Genomic DNA, 19,981 nt, shown 5'->3' on the forward strand with positions numbered 1-19,981 from the left:
CGTCATTACGTCACATTTGCACACATAAAGAAGGTGTCTCGGCTAGTAGGCTATATTGCGTGTGAGGATGTTGGAGGTGGAGATTTATAGACTTTTCTCACAGAACTTGATATGCTTAAAGGGGTGGTTCAGGATTTTCAACATCGGACCTCATTTTCAAGTGAGCCTGTTTGTCATTCATCAGTGGAGACAGTTTTCAAAAAAATTCATCCAGTCCTTACTTTTGGATAGTTCGCTGGTGCTAGGCTAGCGCGAGTCAACGGTAGATGCGTTAGCCTGCCATTAAAAACAGTTTTACCCACTCCACAGTACACCAAAAGCAAATAAATTATATAACGCCAGACTATCGATGTAAATGTCTGTTGAGAGAATAATGTTAGAATTCAAACTACACTTGCATCTCAATGATCGCATTACATTTACAGGAACTAGTTTCTCAGCAGTGGCGGAATTTTACTTTGCTCCGGTTAGTACTGCGCCGAAAAGTAAACACAGAAAAGAAGCGCACTACAGTCGGGACGTCTAGCTAGCTAGTAGGAGTCTCGGTTGCCTAGGTAACTTAATATCACTCCGCCGCTGCTGTAGACTGTGCTAATAAACACAGGGAACAAAGTATAACTATTGCAATGCGATGAAAGGGTAGTTTGATTTCTAACATTATTCTCTCAACAGACATTTATATCGGTAGTCTGGCGTTATAATTGATTTGCTTTTGATGTACTGTGGAGTGGGTAAAACTGTTTTTAATGGCAGGCTAACGCATCTACCGTTGACTCGCGCTAGCCTAGCACCAGCGAACTATCCAGTAAGGTAGTAAGGACTGGATGAATTTTTTTGAAAACGGTCTCCACTGATGAATGACAAACAGGCTCACTTGAAAATGAGGTCCGATGTTGAAAATCCTGAACCACCCCTTTAAACTTATCAATTTGATGGCAGATCCAGAAAGGTTCAAATGACAATCACCAGTGACAAGTGAAGATAAAGATAAACCCACGTAAAGTTGATAATTCCGTGAATAACTGCAATTGCAGAGTTCAAACAGAGATGGCGACAAAGAGGAAAAACTACGGACTGCAGCTTTAACTACCTTTCTTACTATTAATATGCAGCAATTAGGAGTTTGAGGCAGAAATTGTAGTTAATAGTGAGAATTGGACCCTAAACTAAAGTGTGACCAAGTTTTCAAGTAAATCATTGATCAATTCATGTATACAGAGTCGAAATCAAACATTTTTGATTACCTAATAACATGTCACGACTGAACATGTTGACGTCTTCACACAAAAACTTGATTTGAAAGGAATTAACAACTTAAATTTCACTCTGTTCAGCATACTAAACGATTCCCTGCACCTGAATATGCCTACTTCCACACTATATGGTAGGCGAAAAATATTATGTAAGCCAAATAGTATGTCTGAATTCACAGTACTCAAAATAGCAGGCAAAAAGTACCTGGATGACCTTCTGAAGTGTGTATTCACTGGACACTTTACTATCCCATGAGGCCATGAGAGGAGGTGTGAATGTCAGTGAAACGACGCATCTGATGGAGGTCACATGACATTCAAGTCAAGTCAACTTTATTTATATAGCGCTTTATACAATACAGGTTGTTTCAAAGCAGCTTTACAGTGATAACAGCTGAAGTCAGTTCAGTGTTGATTCAGTTCCATTGTAAAGATCATCAATTATTCAATTATTTCATCTATAAAGCAGTTCTGCAAAAAATGATGTCATCGTCCAGCTCAGTTCAGTTCTCATACAACAGCGTCAGTACAGTCAGATCAATAATATTGCTGTCACTGTCAATCATGTAGTACGTCTGGTCTGAATTGCATTCTATGCACATTTATACTATATAAAATGTACGTTTTTAACGTTTGTGAAGCAAGTGTCAACTGAGTACTATGTGTATTCAGATGCAGCTACAGTTGTATGATGTACATTTACGCTACATTTATTTCCTTTTTGGAGCTTCAAACTGTTGGACCCCATTGACTATTCAGTGTATGGACAAAAAGACATACCTCAAATATCTTCTTTTGTGCTCCACAGAGGAAAGAATAATTTGCAACAACAAGAGGGTGAGTCTATGATGACTGAATTTTCCTTCCTGGGGGAACTATGCCTTTAAGAAACTGTCATGATTTTGATTAATTGTCCAGCCGTACCAAGAACAGTTGCCTGAAGCCCCCAGAGTTTGCAGACAAATCACCACTTCCCACATAACATTCCCACAGTTGAATGACACTCTAAAATGACTTGTATCTGCAGGAAAAGCAAGGATAAAGCCCGAGCCGTAATACGGTTACAGTAATCCTTACCTGTGACCAGCAGTCTTCCCGTAGTGCTGGCCGCACCAAACTGGTTTCTAGCCAAGCATGCATAGTTTCCCCCGTCCATCTTGGTCACATTTGTAATTCTAAGTGTTCCATCAGGGAGAAAAGTTATCCTAAAAGAGAGAACCACAATCCTCTCAAATCAAATTGAGACTTGGTTAACTCATAATGGAGCTACATTCCCGACTACAAATGTGTTTTATCTTTCGGGAACAGTAGAAATGTGTTAAAAAGAACATAATGTATTTCTTTTGATTGGCACATAAATCTTTGTACAGTACATCGGACACTCTCCATTTCTCTGCGCGTGCAGCTGCCCGAGAGCCGAAGAAGCTGAAGAATGTGCGCTCACACGAAACAGTCATTCAAACGTAAAGCCGACAAGCTATAACAGCGGGCTGCGTCGCTCAATCTACCATCCCGTTATTTGGATCAGATTTCCTTCCGACCCTTCGTGACCATTTCTACAGGTTGAACATACTCTTAATCTTAAAAAATACAAACCTTATTTTCCTCATGTGCATGTTTAACCCATGTATAACCCACTTTAACCCTTTACAATAACTGCATATAACAACTGTCGTTCACATCTAGACATTAATACATATTTTCAATGATTTCAAGGTATATTCTTTTGGGGATGTGCAGTATATCTAGAGCTTTGCCTGATGCACAAGTCTCTTATGCTCTTCAAGGCTGCATTTATTTGATTAAATATACAGTTAAAACAGTAATATTGTGAAATATTCCTACAACTGTTTTCAATTTTAATCATTTTAAAATGTAATTTATTCCTGTGATGTTTTCAGCATCATTCCTCCAGTCTTCAGTGTCACATGATCCTTCAGAAATCATTCTAATATGATGATTATGCTGCTCAAGAAACATTTCTTATTATTATCAATGTTGAAAGCAGTTGTGCGGCTTAATATTTTTGTGGAAACTGTGATGCAGTTTTTTCTTTGATGTTTTTCATGTTTAATGGGGAGTTTTTTCCCCAGCAATGCGCTTACAGTTAAATTGGACTGCGGATGTCTTACCAAATGCTCTCAAAACAAACTGTGGCTTAATGCAAATCTATTGTTTTCCCACAACATTTCTCCACCCTTGACAGGATTCGCCCCATACTATTTAATCCAACTTCATTATAAAAAGAGCCAAGCTTGCGATCCGCTGTGCTTCCTCAAGTGGCCTCCTACCAGGAATCATTTCACCCTTGACAGACTCAACCCAAAATGACGAGCGACCTCCTGCCGGCCAGGCCTAATGACCTGCTTCATAATTCATGAGTGTTATGGTCAGTGAGCTACCACAATTGGCAATGCAGCTTCCTTTTGATAACTGTTAAGTTGCATTCTGTGCACAGAAAGTGTGAACATAGCAGGGCTCCTGGGGTGAAGCCTTGTATGAATAGATGGATATGAGGAATTAAGGACAAGAAAAGGGAGAGAAAGATTGTATCCGTACCTCTCAGTGCTCTGCAGCGGTTCATTGCCTTTCCTCCACAGGCTGGCTGCTGTGGGAAAGGCCTGCGGTCTGCACTCCATGGTGACTGTGCTGCCCGTCTTGGCTTTAAGCAGAGCTCTGAGGGGGCTTCTGGAAAAGTCTGGGGGCGAGGCTGTGGAAAAACACAGGGCAAAGAGTCAAACTGACGCCTCAGGCACGGATGCCCTGCGCACATAACTGTTAATGGACAGCAGGGCCGAAAGCAGTGTTGTGTGTGTGTGTGTGTGTGTGTATGTGTGTGCTCTGCTGATCTAAGACCAGCTTAGCATTTTCTCTTAAAGAAACAGTTAATTGGAAATTCTGGAGGGACTTCGCTTGCTCGCTCTCTGTGTTGTTTTAGCGATTCAGTAGGAATTATGCAAATCAGGTACGAAAATTAGGGATGAATGCAATTTGCACGGTGCAGTCTCCCATCATGCTTCTGAGCGCTAGGTTTTTCAAGATGCAGCCGACAATTCTTTATTGGAACAGTCCCAATTTTTTTTTGAAATCTTACGTTTGGGATATAATATTTCTAATTATTTGACCTTTTCTTAGGATAAATCATGCACTTTATTTCGCATTAATGTGTTTTATGAAATGGGATATAATTATTGTGTATATACATATGAAGAGTTCAGATGCAAAAGCCTCTAAGTGCCATCTGAAAATTTCTTCTAGAATGATCATTTTTATCAAGCTCGTATATTTAAGTTCTGTAATTTCACTTAAATGACAATTAATAGGTATTTTTCATCGCCATTTAAGTGAAATTACTGAACTTAAATATACTAGCTTGATAAAAATGACCATTCTAGAAGAAATTTTCAGATGGCACTTAGAGGCTTTTGCATCTGAACTCTTCATTTATAATCTGGGCTTTAAATTGATCAAAAGTGAAAGATAGATACAAAAGATTTCTATTTCAAATAAATGCTGTCCTTTTGAACTTTTTTCAACAAATAATTCCAAAAAAAAAAAAAAAAAAAGATTAGTTTTCACAAAAACTTAAGCAGATAATGTTATTAGCTGTTTAACAGTTTAACAATCATTAATATTTATTTTTAAAGGTATAGCGGAGGATCTTTCCGAATTTTAGATAAGACCCGCCCTCTCCACTCTTTGAATAAGTTTGATTGATTCACCAGAATGATTGACAATTAGGAGGACCAATAGTATAGGTGATCCACCCGGAAGTAAAAAATCCTCCGCTATACCTTTAACATACATATATATATATATGTATATACATTTTTAACATTGATAATACATTTTTTTTTACTTGAGCACCAAATCAGCATATTAGAATGAAAATTCAGCTTTGCCATCACAGAAATAAATTAAACGGGTCATCCATTCATTGGACAGAAATTCGAAACGTACGAGAGTTTGTTTGGAACCGGACCTGGACCACCTCTTCAGCTGGGTCTCGGTACGGTTGTTTGGTCCGCACCCGAGTGCGATTGCGATTCACACCTGCCCAAAAGATCCGCACCAAGGGGGGAAACGAACTTAAGTTCGATTCAATCGAACCAAAAAAGACAGGTGTGGATGCACCCTTAATTTCTGAGTGTACTATCCCTTTCAAAATGGATTGGTTTGTTATAAAACCCGTTTAAACAAGGGATGACATCAAGCCATGCTGATATTTCACAGACAGCTGACACCAGTGTTGATATGAGTTATCCAGCTTTTAAAGAAGCCCTTATAGTCATTTTCCGAAAGCGATGACGTAACACTAAAAGACTAGCACTAATTGGATCTAATGTATCTGCTCTGCCGAGAAGCAGCGTTTATCCAACGCTGTGAATGGGAAGCCGCTCATGCACTGTCATAGCGAACACGCTGTGCCCTAAAGCATTGTTAAATAGCATCTCTATTACCTAATTAGCCCGTGGAGGGTTGCTGGCACCTCCACAAATATCATTAGAGAAGACCAGTGAAGGAATTGGCTGCAGTCAGAAAGCAGAGGTGTCCTTATTGACCTCTAGCCACTTTCCACCATCTCTCTCTCTCCCAGTGTCTGTATATGAGCTGATGACATAGATCTTTCTCTGGTCTTTGTCACTGTCTACTTGAATGTTTTTCCACTAGTGAACCCCTCAGTCGTGGCTTTGTCATGCTGTCAACAGAGCGGCCACAGTTTCCTCATCTCCCACCAGCCAATCAATAGTGGATTAACATTACTAAAAAGTCACAGTGCCACGCCACTCCGCTCTAAATGCTGCTAAATCAATGCTCTTATGGGAAACGTTGAAAAGAGGGCAGCTCCTTGGTGTGTGAGTCCATTTCAAGAGTTTATTTGCCTGTAAAGACCTCAGAGCAGCTCCTGTGTTCTTATATTTCTAATGAACCATATTTGCAGTTTGAGCTTTATTTTTTCTTTCTGATTTCTTTTGTTAAACTCTAGTCTTATTTTACTCCATCTAAGCTAATCTTAAAAGGCCAGGAAACCTCAAAAACACATTTTTTTGACCTGATATGTACAGGCTGCACATAACTGAAAACACTAAAGGCACTCATAAATTTGATCAGTATGTGGAAATTGGTTATTTTTGCGCTTTTCGCTCTTCCTGGTTGAAAAGCACATCGACACATCTGAGGTAGAAGTGTGCATCCGGAGTGTGTGATTGGCTGCCGGGGCTGGAGAGGCACGATTCTACGCCATCTGGTTCTCTGTATTTATTCATGAAAAGGAACTCTTTTAACTCAATCACTGCGCTGTATTACGCATGAGATCGCATTACTGTGGAGAATTCAAACGTCATTTCAGAGCTGTTCCTTCAACTCTGCATGTTCAGCGTTGCGTTCGGACACATGTTTCCTCAGCACAGTAACACAAAAGGGTCGTTTCATTTTCCCCACAATGCTGTCAGAGCTGGAGTTTGACTACCAACACATTGAAAATGTGGGAAGGGAAGTGAATAACAGTCATGATACGGGAAAGGAATAACAGTCATGATAACATAAAATACAATTTTAATATTGTTAATATTTTTCCACCTTTGAATTTTTTAATATTTCACCGACTGCTTTGTCTAGATATTAAAATAACACAATCTTTATAGCGGCACATCTGCCACATTTTAATTTATTCTATCTATTCTAGTCTTAAATGGGTAACCAACACGTAAATAACATTTTGAAATGTCATAATAAGAAGTCTTTAATTTATTTATTTTTTTGCAAATGAGAAATGTATGGCATATACAATAGTATAAAAAAATGTATTTAAGGGGAAATGAATAGCAGTCATGATAAAAAGAAATAAAAACAAACTTATATAAGAAATGATTTGATATATATACACTCACCTAAAGGATTATTAGGAACACCATACTAATACTGTGTTTGACCCCCTTTCGCCTTCAGAACTGCCTTAATTCTACGTGGCATTGATTCAACAAGGTGCTGAAAGCATTCTTTAGAAATGTTGGCCCATATTGATAGGATAGCATCTTGCAGTTGATGGAGATTTGTGGGATGCACATCCAGGGCACGAAGCTCCCGTTCCACCACATCCCAAAGATGCTCTATTGGGTTGAGATCTGGTGACTGTGGGGGCTATTTTAGTACAGTGAACTCATTGTCATGTTCAAGAAACCAATTTGAAATGATTCGAGCTTTATGACATGGTGCATTATCCTGCTGGAAGTAGCCATCAGAGGATGGGTACATGGTGGTCATAAAGGGATGGACATGGTCAGAAACAATGCTCAGGTAGGCCGTGGCATTTAAACGATGCCCAATTGGCACTAAGGGGCCTAAAGTGTGCCAAGAAAACATCCCCCACACCATTACGCCACCACCACCAGCCTGCACAGTGGTAACAAGGCATGATGGATCCATGTTCTCATTCTGTTTACGCCAAATTCTGACTCTACCATCTGAATGTCTCAACAGAAATCGAGACTCATCAGACCAGGCGACATTTTTCCAGTCTTCAACTGTCCAATTTTGGTGAGCTCGTGCAAATTGTAGCCTCTTTTTCCTATTTGTAGTGGAGATGAGTGGTACCCGGTGGGGTCTTCTGCTGTTGTAGCCCATCCGCCTCAAGGTTGTGCGTGTTGTGGCTTCACAAATGCTTTGCTGCATACCTCGGCAGTAACGAGTGGTTATTTCAGTGAAAGTTGCTCTTCTATCAGCTTGAATCAGTCGGCCCATTCTCCTCTGACCTCTAGCCTCAACAAGGCATTTTCGCCCACAGGACTGCCGCATACTGGATGTTTTTCCCTTTTCACACCATTCTTTGTAAACCCTAGAAATGGTTGTGCGTGAAAATCCCAGTAACTGAGCAGATTGTGAAATACTCAGACCGGCCCGTCTGGCACCAACAATCATGCCACGCTCAAAATTGCTTAAATCACCTTTCTTTCCCATTCTGACATTCAGTTTGGAGTTCAGGAGATTGTCTTGACCAGGACCACACCCCTAAATGCATTGAAGCAACTGCCATGTGATTGGTTGATTAGATAATTGCATAAATGAGAAATTGAGCAGGTGTTCCTAATAATCCTTTAGGTGAGTGTATATATATATGATTTTAGTTGTGGTTTCTAGAACGATTTTAAACGTTGTACTGCAACGTTCCCCAACTGCAACCAAAAAGCAATGTTTTGAAATGTAAAAATGTTTTGTGTTTGCTGGGATGGAGCGGCAAAGTGAACAAAGGCGCAAGATAATTGGAAATGAGGAAGTACAGGAGGCTCTCTTACCTAACACCACCAGCTCGGCACCAAAATAAATGATTCCGTGTTTGTTCTCGGCGACACACTGATACATGCCAGCGTCTGAGAGGTTTACAGAGCTGATTGTCAGGGCTCCGTTCTCTATATGTATCCTGTCCTGTGACACAGAAGAGCAGCTTCTTTTAAAAAAAAAAAGCATTTAAAAATAGCTGTGCATTCAACTCAAACAAAAGAGACTGAAGTAGTTTAGCCATTATGTGATCAATAAAACTGTGTTATATACATTTAACAGAGCTCTCCTGCTGAGGTTTGAACTGAGGATCATTGCACTGTCAACCCAGATCTTTTTACGACTGCAACACTATTGCTCCTTGCGCTGCTTGAGTTTTACCTCGGCTGCCAGCAGTTCTCCATTCTTCAGCCAGCTGTATGAAGGCTTGGGCTTGCCATTGGCCTTACACTCCCAAAACAATCTCTCATCAATTGACAAAGCGTTGTCTCGCATCGTCTGAACCCACTGAGGTTTTGCTGAAAAAGAAAAGAAAAAAAGTTTTATTGTACATTTTAATATTTTTTATACTATATATAAACAAATTTTTTTTAATTAAAGTCTCTTCTGCTCACCAAGGCAACAATTATCTGATCAAAAATAGAGTAAAAATAGTAATACTGTAAAATATGATCACAAATTTAAATGTATTTTCTTCATATGATGGTAATTTCAATCATTACTCCAGTCTTCAGCGTCACATGATCCTTCAGAAATCAGTCTAATATGCTGATTTGATGCACAAGAAATCAATGTTGAAAACAGTTGTGCTACTTATTGTTTTTGTGGAATCTGATACATTTTCTTTCAGGATTCTCTGACAAATAGAAAGTTCAAAAGACCTTTGAACTTTAGCATTTACTTGAAATAGAATCTTTTGTAACATTATAAATCTCTTTACTGTCTCTTTTCATCAATATAATGCATTCTTGCTGAATAAAGTAAAAAGAAAAAAAAAACTTAAATGACATCAAACTTGTAAACTGTAATGTATAAACTCAACAGTCTTAACTGATAGGTTAATTAAATAAAAAAAATCTACAATAATTCTAGTTGACGTCTGAAGAAAACATTATACTAGTAATAAAAAAAAAAAAACATTCTGCTTTGTCTATCTTTAAAGTAGAGTTTTCTTATACAGACCCTTTCCAAAAAATTTGAATATCATGGAAAAGTTAATTTATTTCCATAATTCCATTCAAAACGTTACACTTCCATAGATTATAGATTCAGGGCCCACAACTTAAACGATTTCAAGTATTTAGTTGTTTATTTGTACATAATTTGGGCTTCCAGCTCATAAAGCCCACGAAAACAGGATTACATTTTTTTTTGAATATTACATGAAATCACACAGTAATTACACAGTGATACCATGGTCATTGAACCAGGTTTTGGTTATTTTGGCAGTGTGGGCAGGTGCAAATCCTGCTGGAAAATGAAGTCAACATCTCCATAAAGCTTGTCTGCTGAAGGAAGCATGAAGTGCTCTGAAAATGTCCTGGTAGACGGCTGCGTTGAGTGGACAGTGGACCAACACCAGGCGATGACATGGCTCCCCAAACCAACACAGACTGTGGAAACTTCACACTGGACTTCAAGCATCTTGGATTGTGTGCCTCTCCATTCTTCCTCCAGACTCTGGGACCTTGGTTTCCAAATGAGATGCAAAATTTGCTCTCATCAGAAAAGAGGACTTTGGTCCACTGTGCTTTATTAAATCCAGAGTCAACGCAGCCGTCTACCAGGACATTTTCAGAGCACTTCATGCTTCCTTCATTTTCCAGCAGGATTTGCACCTGCCCACACTGCCAAAATAACCAAAACCTGGTTCAATGACCATGGTATCACTGTGTAATTACTGTGTGATTTCATGTAATATTCAAATTTTTTGAAATCCTGTTTTCCTGAGCTACCCAAATTATGTACAAATAAACAACTAAATACTTGAAATCGTTTAAGTTGTGGGCCCTGAATCTATAATCTATGGAAGTTTAACGTTTTGAATGGAATTATGGAAATAAATAAACTTTTCCATGATATTCAAATTTTTTGGAAAGGGTCTGTATATATATAGAGACAATAATATCATAGAGACTTAGAGGGTTGTGCTGTTTTGATCCAGCAACTACCTAAATATACAATGATTTCAGAGTTTAGCCTTACTGAGGCATGGACACTCTTTTATCTGATTAACTGAAAGCACAACATGTCAATAATTCCTTGATCTATCGGTCTTCCTGCCAATGGAAAAGGTGACCGGTTTCCATTCATGCCGCCAGTTCTGTCTGAGTTCATGATTGAACCATCACACGGTTCTATAATGTGACACTCTCCTCATGTTCTGCGTTGTAGTCCCACCAATTCCCACCAATCACACAAGGCCCATGTAAGCGTGCCTATAGATTAATCATCAATCACTACTCCTGCTAACAACGCTTGCAGGTTTTGTGGCAACTAAGCACTTAATTGATCGATCGAAGTCACGTAGTGATTGTCTCATCAGGAAAACTGATCAGCTCTTTTTTGAAGAAGAAGTAATTAAACCAAAACATCTAGGAAACGCACGAGTTGACCCTGCAACTGTTACCAATTCCTTTTTTTCCGAGCACTGGCCTTTTTCAAAGAGTCTGCATTATACAAGGACGCTTGCACTCTGAAAGCACAGGGAAGAAAAGCTTTCATGTTTTGTGTCGTTCGTGGAGGCCAGGTCTTTTTTCAGAAGGAGGTCGGAGTTGCACCTGCCCCTCTAACCTTCTCAATAAGTCTTATATAAACCCTGAACTCGCATTTACGATAACAACATTTCATCTGGAAGCTGAACTTAGAAATGGTGTGTACACAGTTGTGAATGAAAATAACACCTTTGAAATCCCATCTGTCCAGTGCAATAGACCTATGCTTGGGCTTGAGTTTTGTTTGTATTGTATTTCACTAATAGGTTTTTCCTTCTTTGAATATATATCCATTTTATTTGAATCAATAACCCACCACATGTGAAAGGTTCCCAAGATATCGAGTAGCTGTTCTGCTATCAATTATCACGGGAATTATTTGCTGTTTTCATCTTGCTATTTAATCGCCAGCCACTGCACACTGTAATTCTGCGTGTATCTGGTGATCTCCACATCATTAGGACGAGGCCTGTTCTTCTTGTTGTGTCGATGGAAAATGGCAGGCCCAATGGAGGTAATAATTCTCATATGCTTGTTTCTAGTGCCTAATAATCCTTTGAGTCATATCTCGTCTCCAAAAATGGGTCCATGAGTGCTTGAGTTCCAGACAGACCTATAATTTGTCCATTTTGAACCGATATCTCTTTGAAACAGACTTTGGTTTTAGATTTGGAACTGAAGCTTGATCTTATAAAACTAAGGTAAAATAATGAATGAATTGGAGAGTAAAATGGCTTGATAATTAAAGCTGACCTAATTGCAGCGTCTGAATTGATAATAACGAGTACCGTTATTAACTAAAATATAATGATAATGAATAACACACCAGAGGTGAGATAATGAGTTCTTCATGCATGTTTGCAATCTATCTATCTATCTATCTATCTATCTATCTATCTATCTATCTATCTATCTATCTATCTATCTATCTATCTATCTATCTATCTATCTATCTATCTATCTATCTATCTATCTATCTATCTATCTATCTATTCCATCCATCTGATTTGGCTCTATAAAACGGTAACTCTTGCCATTTGACACCTTTCTGGATCAACAAAAGTGTCTCAAATTATAGCATTTAGCACTGCTGAGTCTTGGCACGACACAACATTACTCTGCCAAATCCCTTACGTGAGCTCAGTTTATTTTGATCTTTACTATGCGGTTATGGAAAATATAAGAAAGTCCAGACAGGGCAGAAAGTAATAAGAAAGAAATTCAATGCAATTGTGAAATGATTGAACTGGCAGGGTTCCTCATAGTAAACGCTGGCAAGAATTTGAATGGTTATGACAACAATAATGAACATTAAGTGTTTTAAATTATTAGCAAGAATTCATTTCAACGACAGAAGAAACAATATGGCAGAGACAACAGCTTCTCTAACTCCTACTAATATCCAACCAATGTGTAACAGTACTAGGTAACAATAAATTGGATTAGTACAATGGATAAAACAACCAAACCATGTGTAGTACAACATCACCATAGACACACTACTGTATACTGTATATTTACTGCAATATATTTTCAGTCTGTATTTACAATATATTCTTAGCAACTCATTGCCATTCTTTCAGTCATTTCTACAGTAGTATTTACACAACCATAATGATACCATTTACGTTATTATACCACAATGGAGTGGTACTGTTGTGTCATTCCAGAAAATGACCTAGCTTGCTTCAAATGATAAAAAAAATTCTGAAAACATTATATTAATTGCAAGAAATTGCGGCTACACTTTATTTTAAGGTGACGTAGTTACATTGTACTAACTACTGAGTAATATGAATTAACTACATTCAGACAGCACCATAGTGTCGGCCTAGATCCGGGCCACATCTGGTACAACGCGTACCAGATGTGGGCCGGATCTGGGCCGACACTATGGTGCTGTCTGGGATGTACTTGCTATAGAGTTACGGTTAGGGTTTGGTTTAGGGTTAGTTACTTGTAATTTTTACAGGAAAAATGATCATACAACATGCACTACATATACAGTAAAAATACTATGAGTGAAAGAATCATACCATGGAAAGACAGTCGTCCTTGCACAGTGTTTTTTCCCATCTTGTTCTCTGCCACACATTCATAGCCTCCGGCGTCCTCCTGCTGGAAACTGGGAATCTCCAGAACTACATTTGAGTTCTTCATCTTTACCTTGCTGGGAAACGGCACTCCATTCGCTCTCCTCCACGTTATCTCTGGAACTGGGCTGAACGTATGAGAAACTATGGTGAGTAATCTTGCAATAGCAAAGGAGAAAAATGAAAAAGCTACATAGAGCGAAAAAAAAAAAAGGAGATAGGGAAACAGAAAAGATGAAGATAAAGAATGGGTATTTTGTATAATTTCATTATTTTGTAGATTACTGTCGTTCCTACTCATATCTCAGCTCTAACATACTAAATGAGAAACATTTCCTCATAAGACACCATCTCATTTCTTTTTGCAAGGAAAACGTATATGGCTCATCCACTAATGGGATCAATTGAGACAGAAAAATTGCCTCAAGGCAAAAACTAGACTGTTATACGGTATTTCCCAAACAGACTTTGACAAGCATGTTTAAAAGGTGGTGAGAAGAGGTGGAAAAGGGCCAAGTTGAAAAACACATTAAGCTCAATGACAGAGTACCATTAAAAGTCGGGCATCAGTAACTACAAAAGGGTGCAGAATTCCACTTACTTCCCCAAAGCAAAACACTCCAGTGTCACAACTGATCCCTTTGCAGCCGGAACCAAGTCAGAGAAATGAACCTCTATTTTCGGCTCATATTCACCCATAACGCCTATGAGGGAAAAAACGGTGTTATTTTTCTATTCATAATTCGTTCACTTATTATGTATGATAATAGAGACTACTGTATATTTTATGATAAATACAAAACAGTGTTAGTAGGTGAACGGCTTCTTCTCCCGAGAACAAGCGGCTAAAACAAAGGCAACAAATAATTCATACCAATCTGGAGTCTGACACTACGCAGAGAGGTGTGGTGTTTGCTGCAGTTTTTACAGTGTCTGTAAATATTTAATATAGCCATTGTTTATGTTTACTTTTACGACAAAGTATGTTTAGGACTGTGAAAGCATTTCTTGGAGAGTAAACTGGGCCGTTCATGAAACTACGGCTGCTAAAAAATGCGATGTAAGACTAATTTACACTGTCTTGTTATGTAAAAAAATTAAATGTTTGCATGCTGTCAAGTCGACACCAAAGAAAGTGTTTTCTGTGTTGCTATCAAATCCTACGCAAAATACATTAGTGTTGTAATCAAAGTCTAAATATGCATTTCTGTTTTTGTTGATTTAAATACTATTTTCAAATACACTTTACATTTCAGTTTAGTTTTATTTAGTTCATATTTTCTGTAATTATAGAATCAGCTGAAGAATCAACAGATTTGGACAGATTTTAGGCAGCTGACAAGGAAAAATATAACTTTAAGAGCCCTCTACAAATTTGTGCCAGGTAAAACATTTACTATGATGTAATAATTACTGTATGGGTATATGCATATTTGAAGACCTCCGATGCAAAAGCCTCTAAAAGCCACCTCTGTCAAAAATGAGATGATAATATTGAGTGAATGCTCTCCGCACATAGTATACGTTCATCAAATACTTTCAGCCTCAGCCCATTCAGAAATGCCGGTACTTGGGTAGAAACCTATACCAGGGTTCCAATTCAAATTCAAGGACCTTTCAAGAACTTTCCAGGTCCAATATCCTCAAATTCAAGGACTTAAAGGGATAGTTCACCCAAAAATGAAAATTCTGTCATCATTTACTCACCCTCAAGTTGTTTCAAACCTGTAAGAATTTCTTTTTTCTGCTGAACACAAAAGAAGATATTTTGAAAAATGTCTGTAACCAAACAGTTGATGGACCCCATTGACTTCCATAGTATTTTTTTTTCCTACTATGGAAGTCAATGGGGTCCATCAACTGTTTGATATTCTATTTGTCGTATTTCTGATTTGCATAAAACTGAAGAATATTCGGTACATCCTATATTGTATTCTAAAATGATCTGATATTAACATTTGCATGAAACGTTGAGGTACCATCGTTGTAGTTTGGTGCGAAAGCACTTAACGGGAAACACTTAACGTAACGCGAAAATGCGTGTAACTAACGTAAATCAAGCAAGCTAGTATGCATAGGCCACGAAGTGTTCGCGAAATAACACATTAGCGGACTTGAGGGAATAATATGGAATTTTTTCCAGAAAACTTCTCGCACAAAATAAATTCAAGCACTTTCAAGGACCTGTATCTATGTATGTTTATTTTCAAAAACTTTCCAGGGCCTTGAATTTTTTTTTTCAGATTCACAAACTTTCAAGGATTTCAAGGACCCGTGGGAAGAGTCTGATAAAAATGTTAATATTAAACAAAAAACTTTAGACGGACTTAGAGGCTTTTGCATCTGAAGTCTTCATATACTTTTTCTTTAGTTTTAGTTAGGGGGTGGGGTGTTAATCAATGCTTTGAAGTCAAACTAATTGAATCAGTCAAATCTAACATGAAACCAAATGAAATCCCACTGCTGTAAATTATCCCGCTACTCTATTTATTTAAAAAAACAAAATAACATTTGTATATTCCACCATGGGAATGAAACCCATATCCCAAAAAATAAAGCTTTAATGAAGTTTTAATTTATATAATTTTTGCTTGATACATCATACATGTTATTTATTCAATTTTATATTCGGGGTGGAAGATGGAGTTGGGGTGACCTCTTAAGTGTTCTGACACAGTTCAAACAAACCTGATGCCAACTGCATCAACATGTTAATCAAACCATTTAGAGCTGATGTTATGATTCAGCTTCTGCCCACTGAAAAAAACGTTGATATTTACCATCCGTTCGTAGTACCAGAGGGGTTGGGGAGCTGAGGACTTTGCCTTTAGTGATGCGGTTTACCACCACGCACGTGTAGTTACCCACATCCGAAGGCTCCACTTTGGCGATGTAAAGGTTTCCCGTCTCCTGAGAGACAAAGCGACGATTGTCTTGCTGAACAAAGTAAGGGTACTCGTTAAAGACCCATGCAAATGAGAGATCTGGAAAGGAGATGGGACACAGACCATATATAATTAAAAACAAAATGAACTAAGCTCATATATATAGTTGTGGTCAGAATTATTGGCACCCCTGGTAAATATGGTAAATAAATCTGCATTGTTTATCCTTTTGAACTTTCATTGAAAAAATGCACAAAACTCTAACCTTTCATTGAAGTAAAAGAACTGAAAGAAAATCACATTATGAAATACTTGTTATTCTCTAAAACACGTTGGCCACAATTATTGGCACCCCTAGAATTTTTTATGTAGTAAACTATCTCTGAAGTATGTTTTCAAGAATATTTCAATGTTTTATCACACCAGGGTGACTAAAGATGAAATTGTCTAGCTATAACTTGTTTGTTTCACAGGAGTTTAAATATGAGGAAACTCAAGGGCCAAATTCCCTGAATCATCCATCACAATGAGTAAAACCAAAGAATATATTTCTGATGAGCAGCAAAAGATTGTTGAGCATCACAAAATAGAAAGTGGCTGTAAGAAAATAGCTAAAGCATTGAAAATCCCCACTTCCACCATCAGGGCAATAATTAAGAAGTTCCAATTAACTAAAGATGCTATGAATCTGCCTGGAAGAGGACATGTGTCTATAATGCCTATAATGTCTTAATGCACGGTGAGGAGTTTGAGTGGCCAAAGACTCTCCAAGGATCACAGATGGAGAATTGCAGAGATTAGTTGAGCCTTGGGGTCAAAAAGCCATAGGAAAAAAAAAACAAAAAAAAAACAAAAAACAAACAACCCCTACATCACCACATGTTGTTTGGGAGGGTTTCAAGAAAAATCCACCTCGCTCATCCAAAAACAAACTCCAGCATATTCAGCTGTCAGACACAACTGGAACTTCAAATGGGATGAGGTTCTGTGGTCAGATGAGACAAAAAAAAAGAGCTTTTGGGCAGCAAACCCACCAGATGGGTTTGGTGCAAACAGGGATAAGAAGTACCCCATGCCCACGGTTAAATATACTGCTGGATCTTTAATGTTGTGGGCCCATTTTTTGCTGGAGGTCCTGGACATCTTGTTCAGATACATGGTATCATGTATTAAAGCAAATACCAACAGATAAAAAAAAAATCAAAAACCTGACAGCCTCTGCTAGAAATATTATAATGGGCTGTGGTTGGATCTTCAATCAGGCCAACAATCCAAAACAAAGCTTCTGCCATGACCATCCCAGTCCCTGACCTGAACCCTATAGAAGATGAGTGGGCTGAACGGAAGAGAAGAAGCACCAACATGGATCTGGGAATCTGAAGGATCTGGAGAGATTCTGTATGAAGGAATGATCTCTGATCTCCTGTCAGGTGTTCTCCAAACTCATCAGGCATTATAGGAGAAAACTCAGGGGGGTTGCAAAAAGGCAATAATTAATAAAAGGGTGCCAATAATTATGGCCAACGTGTTTTGGAGAAAAACATTTATTTCATAATGTGATTTTACCCCCTCTTTTGATTAATTTACTTTTTTTTTTGAATGAAAGATCAAAAGGATAAACAATGCAGATTTATTTTTACAGCCATCTTTGATCATATTTACCAGGAGTGCCAATAATTCTGACCACAACTGTATATATATGTACCTGACACCTATTGGGTCCATATGGACCCAATAGTTGTCCGGTGCATAGACTCAAATATCAAATGAGATGAACTTGCACACTTACACATTTCAAGATGCCACAAGGACAGAGAGTGCAAGCTCTTCCCATTCAAAACACATATTAAATCCCATGGAGCACACTGATAAGAGTCCTAACTTTTTATTTCACATATGTGTAGCATATTTATGCTAGACTGAAATATAAGCCCAAAATGTAATACTATAAAAGCCTTACCTCCTGCATATGATGGTGTACCACAAAGTAAAACAACCCCCTGGCCTTCTCGCACAGAGACAGCGCTTTTTGTTTGAGTTTTTAAATTCAAGTCTGAAAGGTAAGAAAAAAAAGTCAGAAGATGAGCATGAAAATGAAAATACCTCAGAGCTGATTTCTTTTATATCAGCTTAACATGTAGAGACAACCATAAGACAACCATTCGTAACTTAATTCTCCCCAAAAATTTAAACACTGTAGCTCTGTAGTTTGTTTTTAAGCATCCAGACCAGCCCAACATAGCAAACAGTTAGTCGTGGGACTAGGGCTTCAACAGGGTCATTTTAATAGTCGATTATTCAGACAAAAAGCCACATTTTAAATACTATATGTAATTTAAAAATAAATAAATAAATAGTGAATGTATGTAGGCTATACATTCTTACATCGTAAATCATACATGTATGCTGATTATGATTAAGTAAATAAAAAAAACCTTATACCTCTGATCATAGTAACAAGTTCTTGCCATTTCTTTATTGCTAATGTTAGCCTTGTAACATACATGTTAATTTACATGTTTTAAATTTACCATCCGACAACAAATATTTCAGCAACATTGAACCTACTCATCATCAATATTTAATATTTTCCCACTCAAAATTAATTGTGTATCCTCTCTATTGTGCTCCATCTGTTTGATGTGCATGCAAACTGTGAAGTTTAACGGTGAATCACTGTCTGGATGTGCCTTAATGCAAAGCAGAAATACTTGTGTGAATTTTCAACATTTACATATCAGGACACAACTGTCAAAAGATGCAGAGGGTGAAATGAAATGAAAGGAAAAACCAACATCAGGTGACACCATGTTCTGCCAGAACAGCTTCCATGAACCTTAGCATTGATTCTAAAAGCCCCTGGAACTCTACTGGAGGGATATAACACCAATCTTCCAAAAGATATTCCCTCATTTGGTGTTTTGAAATTGGTGGTGGAGAGCGTTGTCTAACACGCTGGTCCAAGGTGTTCAATTGGGTTGAGATACGGTGACTGCGATGGTCATAGCATTTGATTCGCACCATTTTTATACTCCTCAAAATATTCAGTAACCTCTCATGCCCTATGGATGGGGACCATCCTGAAAAGAGTCCACTGGCATCAGGATAGAAATGGTTCATCATAGGATAAAGTTCCCTCTAAAGGCCCTGATATACTTCAAGCAGAATCGAAGAACGAACTGATGTAACGTCATTTCGAACAAAATCAGGCCAAAACGAACGTTTGGAGTTTGTTTTGGGAGTTAGAAAAAGCTTGCCAAACCAAACTTTCCAGAAAAGTTTGCTATGGCTGGTAAACAGCCAGTTCATTTCTTCATTTCAGTCCGCTGAGTTCAGATGTCCATGTATGAAAGCATAAGCACACTGGAGAGTCGCATTATAGTAGAAAATGAAGTTGTACTTCTGATGAAATGAGATACTGACACTGTTTTTCATGTTTAATATGGTAAAGCTGCTTGATTTTAAGCAATCTATTGTATAAAGTGCTATAAAAATGAACGTGACGTGATTTTACTAGAGTGCCGAATTGCAGATCTCATGCAAACATGTCCACGTTGCGATCAGATGCGTTCTGTTTTCTCATGTTTGTTGTGTGTTTATTTTGTTATTGTGAGGAAAGCACACAGATCTTTACATATTCATCTAAATGCTGCTTTCAGCAGTGTGGGAGGCATCGGATGTTCGATAACAGTATATCGCTGGTCACATATTTAAAATTTCGTTTTACCCCTAAGTGAAGAACGAAAAAGAACTTAGCCGTG

The 19,981-nt window shown here is 38.1% G+C and overlaps 1 protein-coding gene across 1 annotated transcript in view; it reads right to left on the reverse strand.

Moving 5' to 3' along the window:
- The window catches only part of cntn3a.2 (contactin 3a, tandem duplicate 2), a 63,704-nt gene that overhangs the window by 22,203 nt on the left and 21,520 nt on the right, over positions 1–19,981 (reverse strand). The window contains exons 3-10 of the mRNA XM_084427331.1: positions 18,181–18,273; positions 16,116–16,319; positions 13,937–14,039; positions 13,279–13,463; positions 8,910–9,046; positions 8,546–8,675; positions 3,813–3,963; positions 2,331–2,458 (exon numbers count right to left, since the gene is read on the reverse strand). Of these exons, the coding sequence (XP_084283457.1) occupies positions 2,331–2,458; positions 3,813–3,963; positions 8,546–8,675; positions 8,910–9,046; positions 13,279–13,463; positions 13,937–14,039; positions 16,116–16,319; positions 18,181–18,273 (1,131 nt within the window). The remainder of the gene's footprint in view (positions 1–2,330; positions 2,459–3,812; positions 3,964–8,545; positions 8,676–8,909; positions 9,047–13,278; positions 13,464–13,936; positions 14,040–16,115; positions 16,320–18,180; positions 18,274–19,981) is intronic.

This window comes from Rutilus rutilus (genome assembly GCF_951802725.1).
Source record: "Rutilus rutilus genome assembly, chromosome: 13".
NCBI lineage: Eukaryota > Metazoa > Chordata > Actinopteri > Cypriniformes > Leuciscidae > Rutilus > Rutilus rutilus.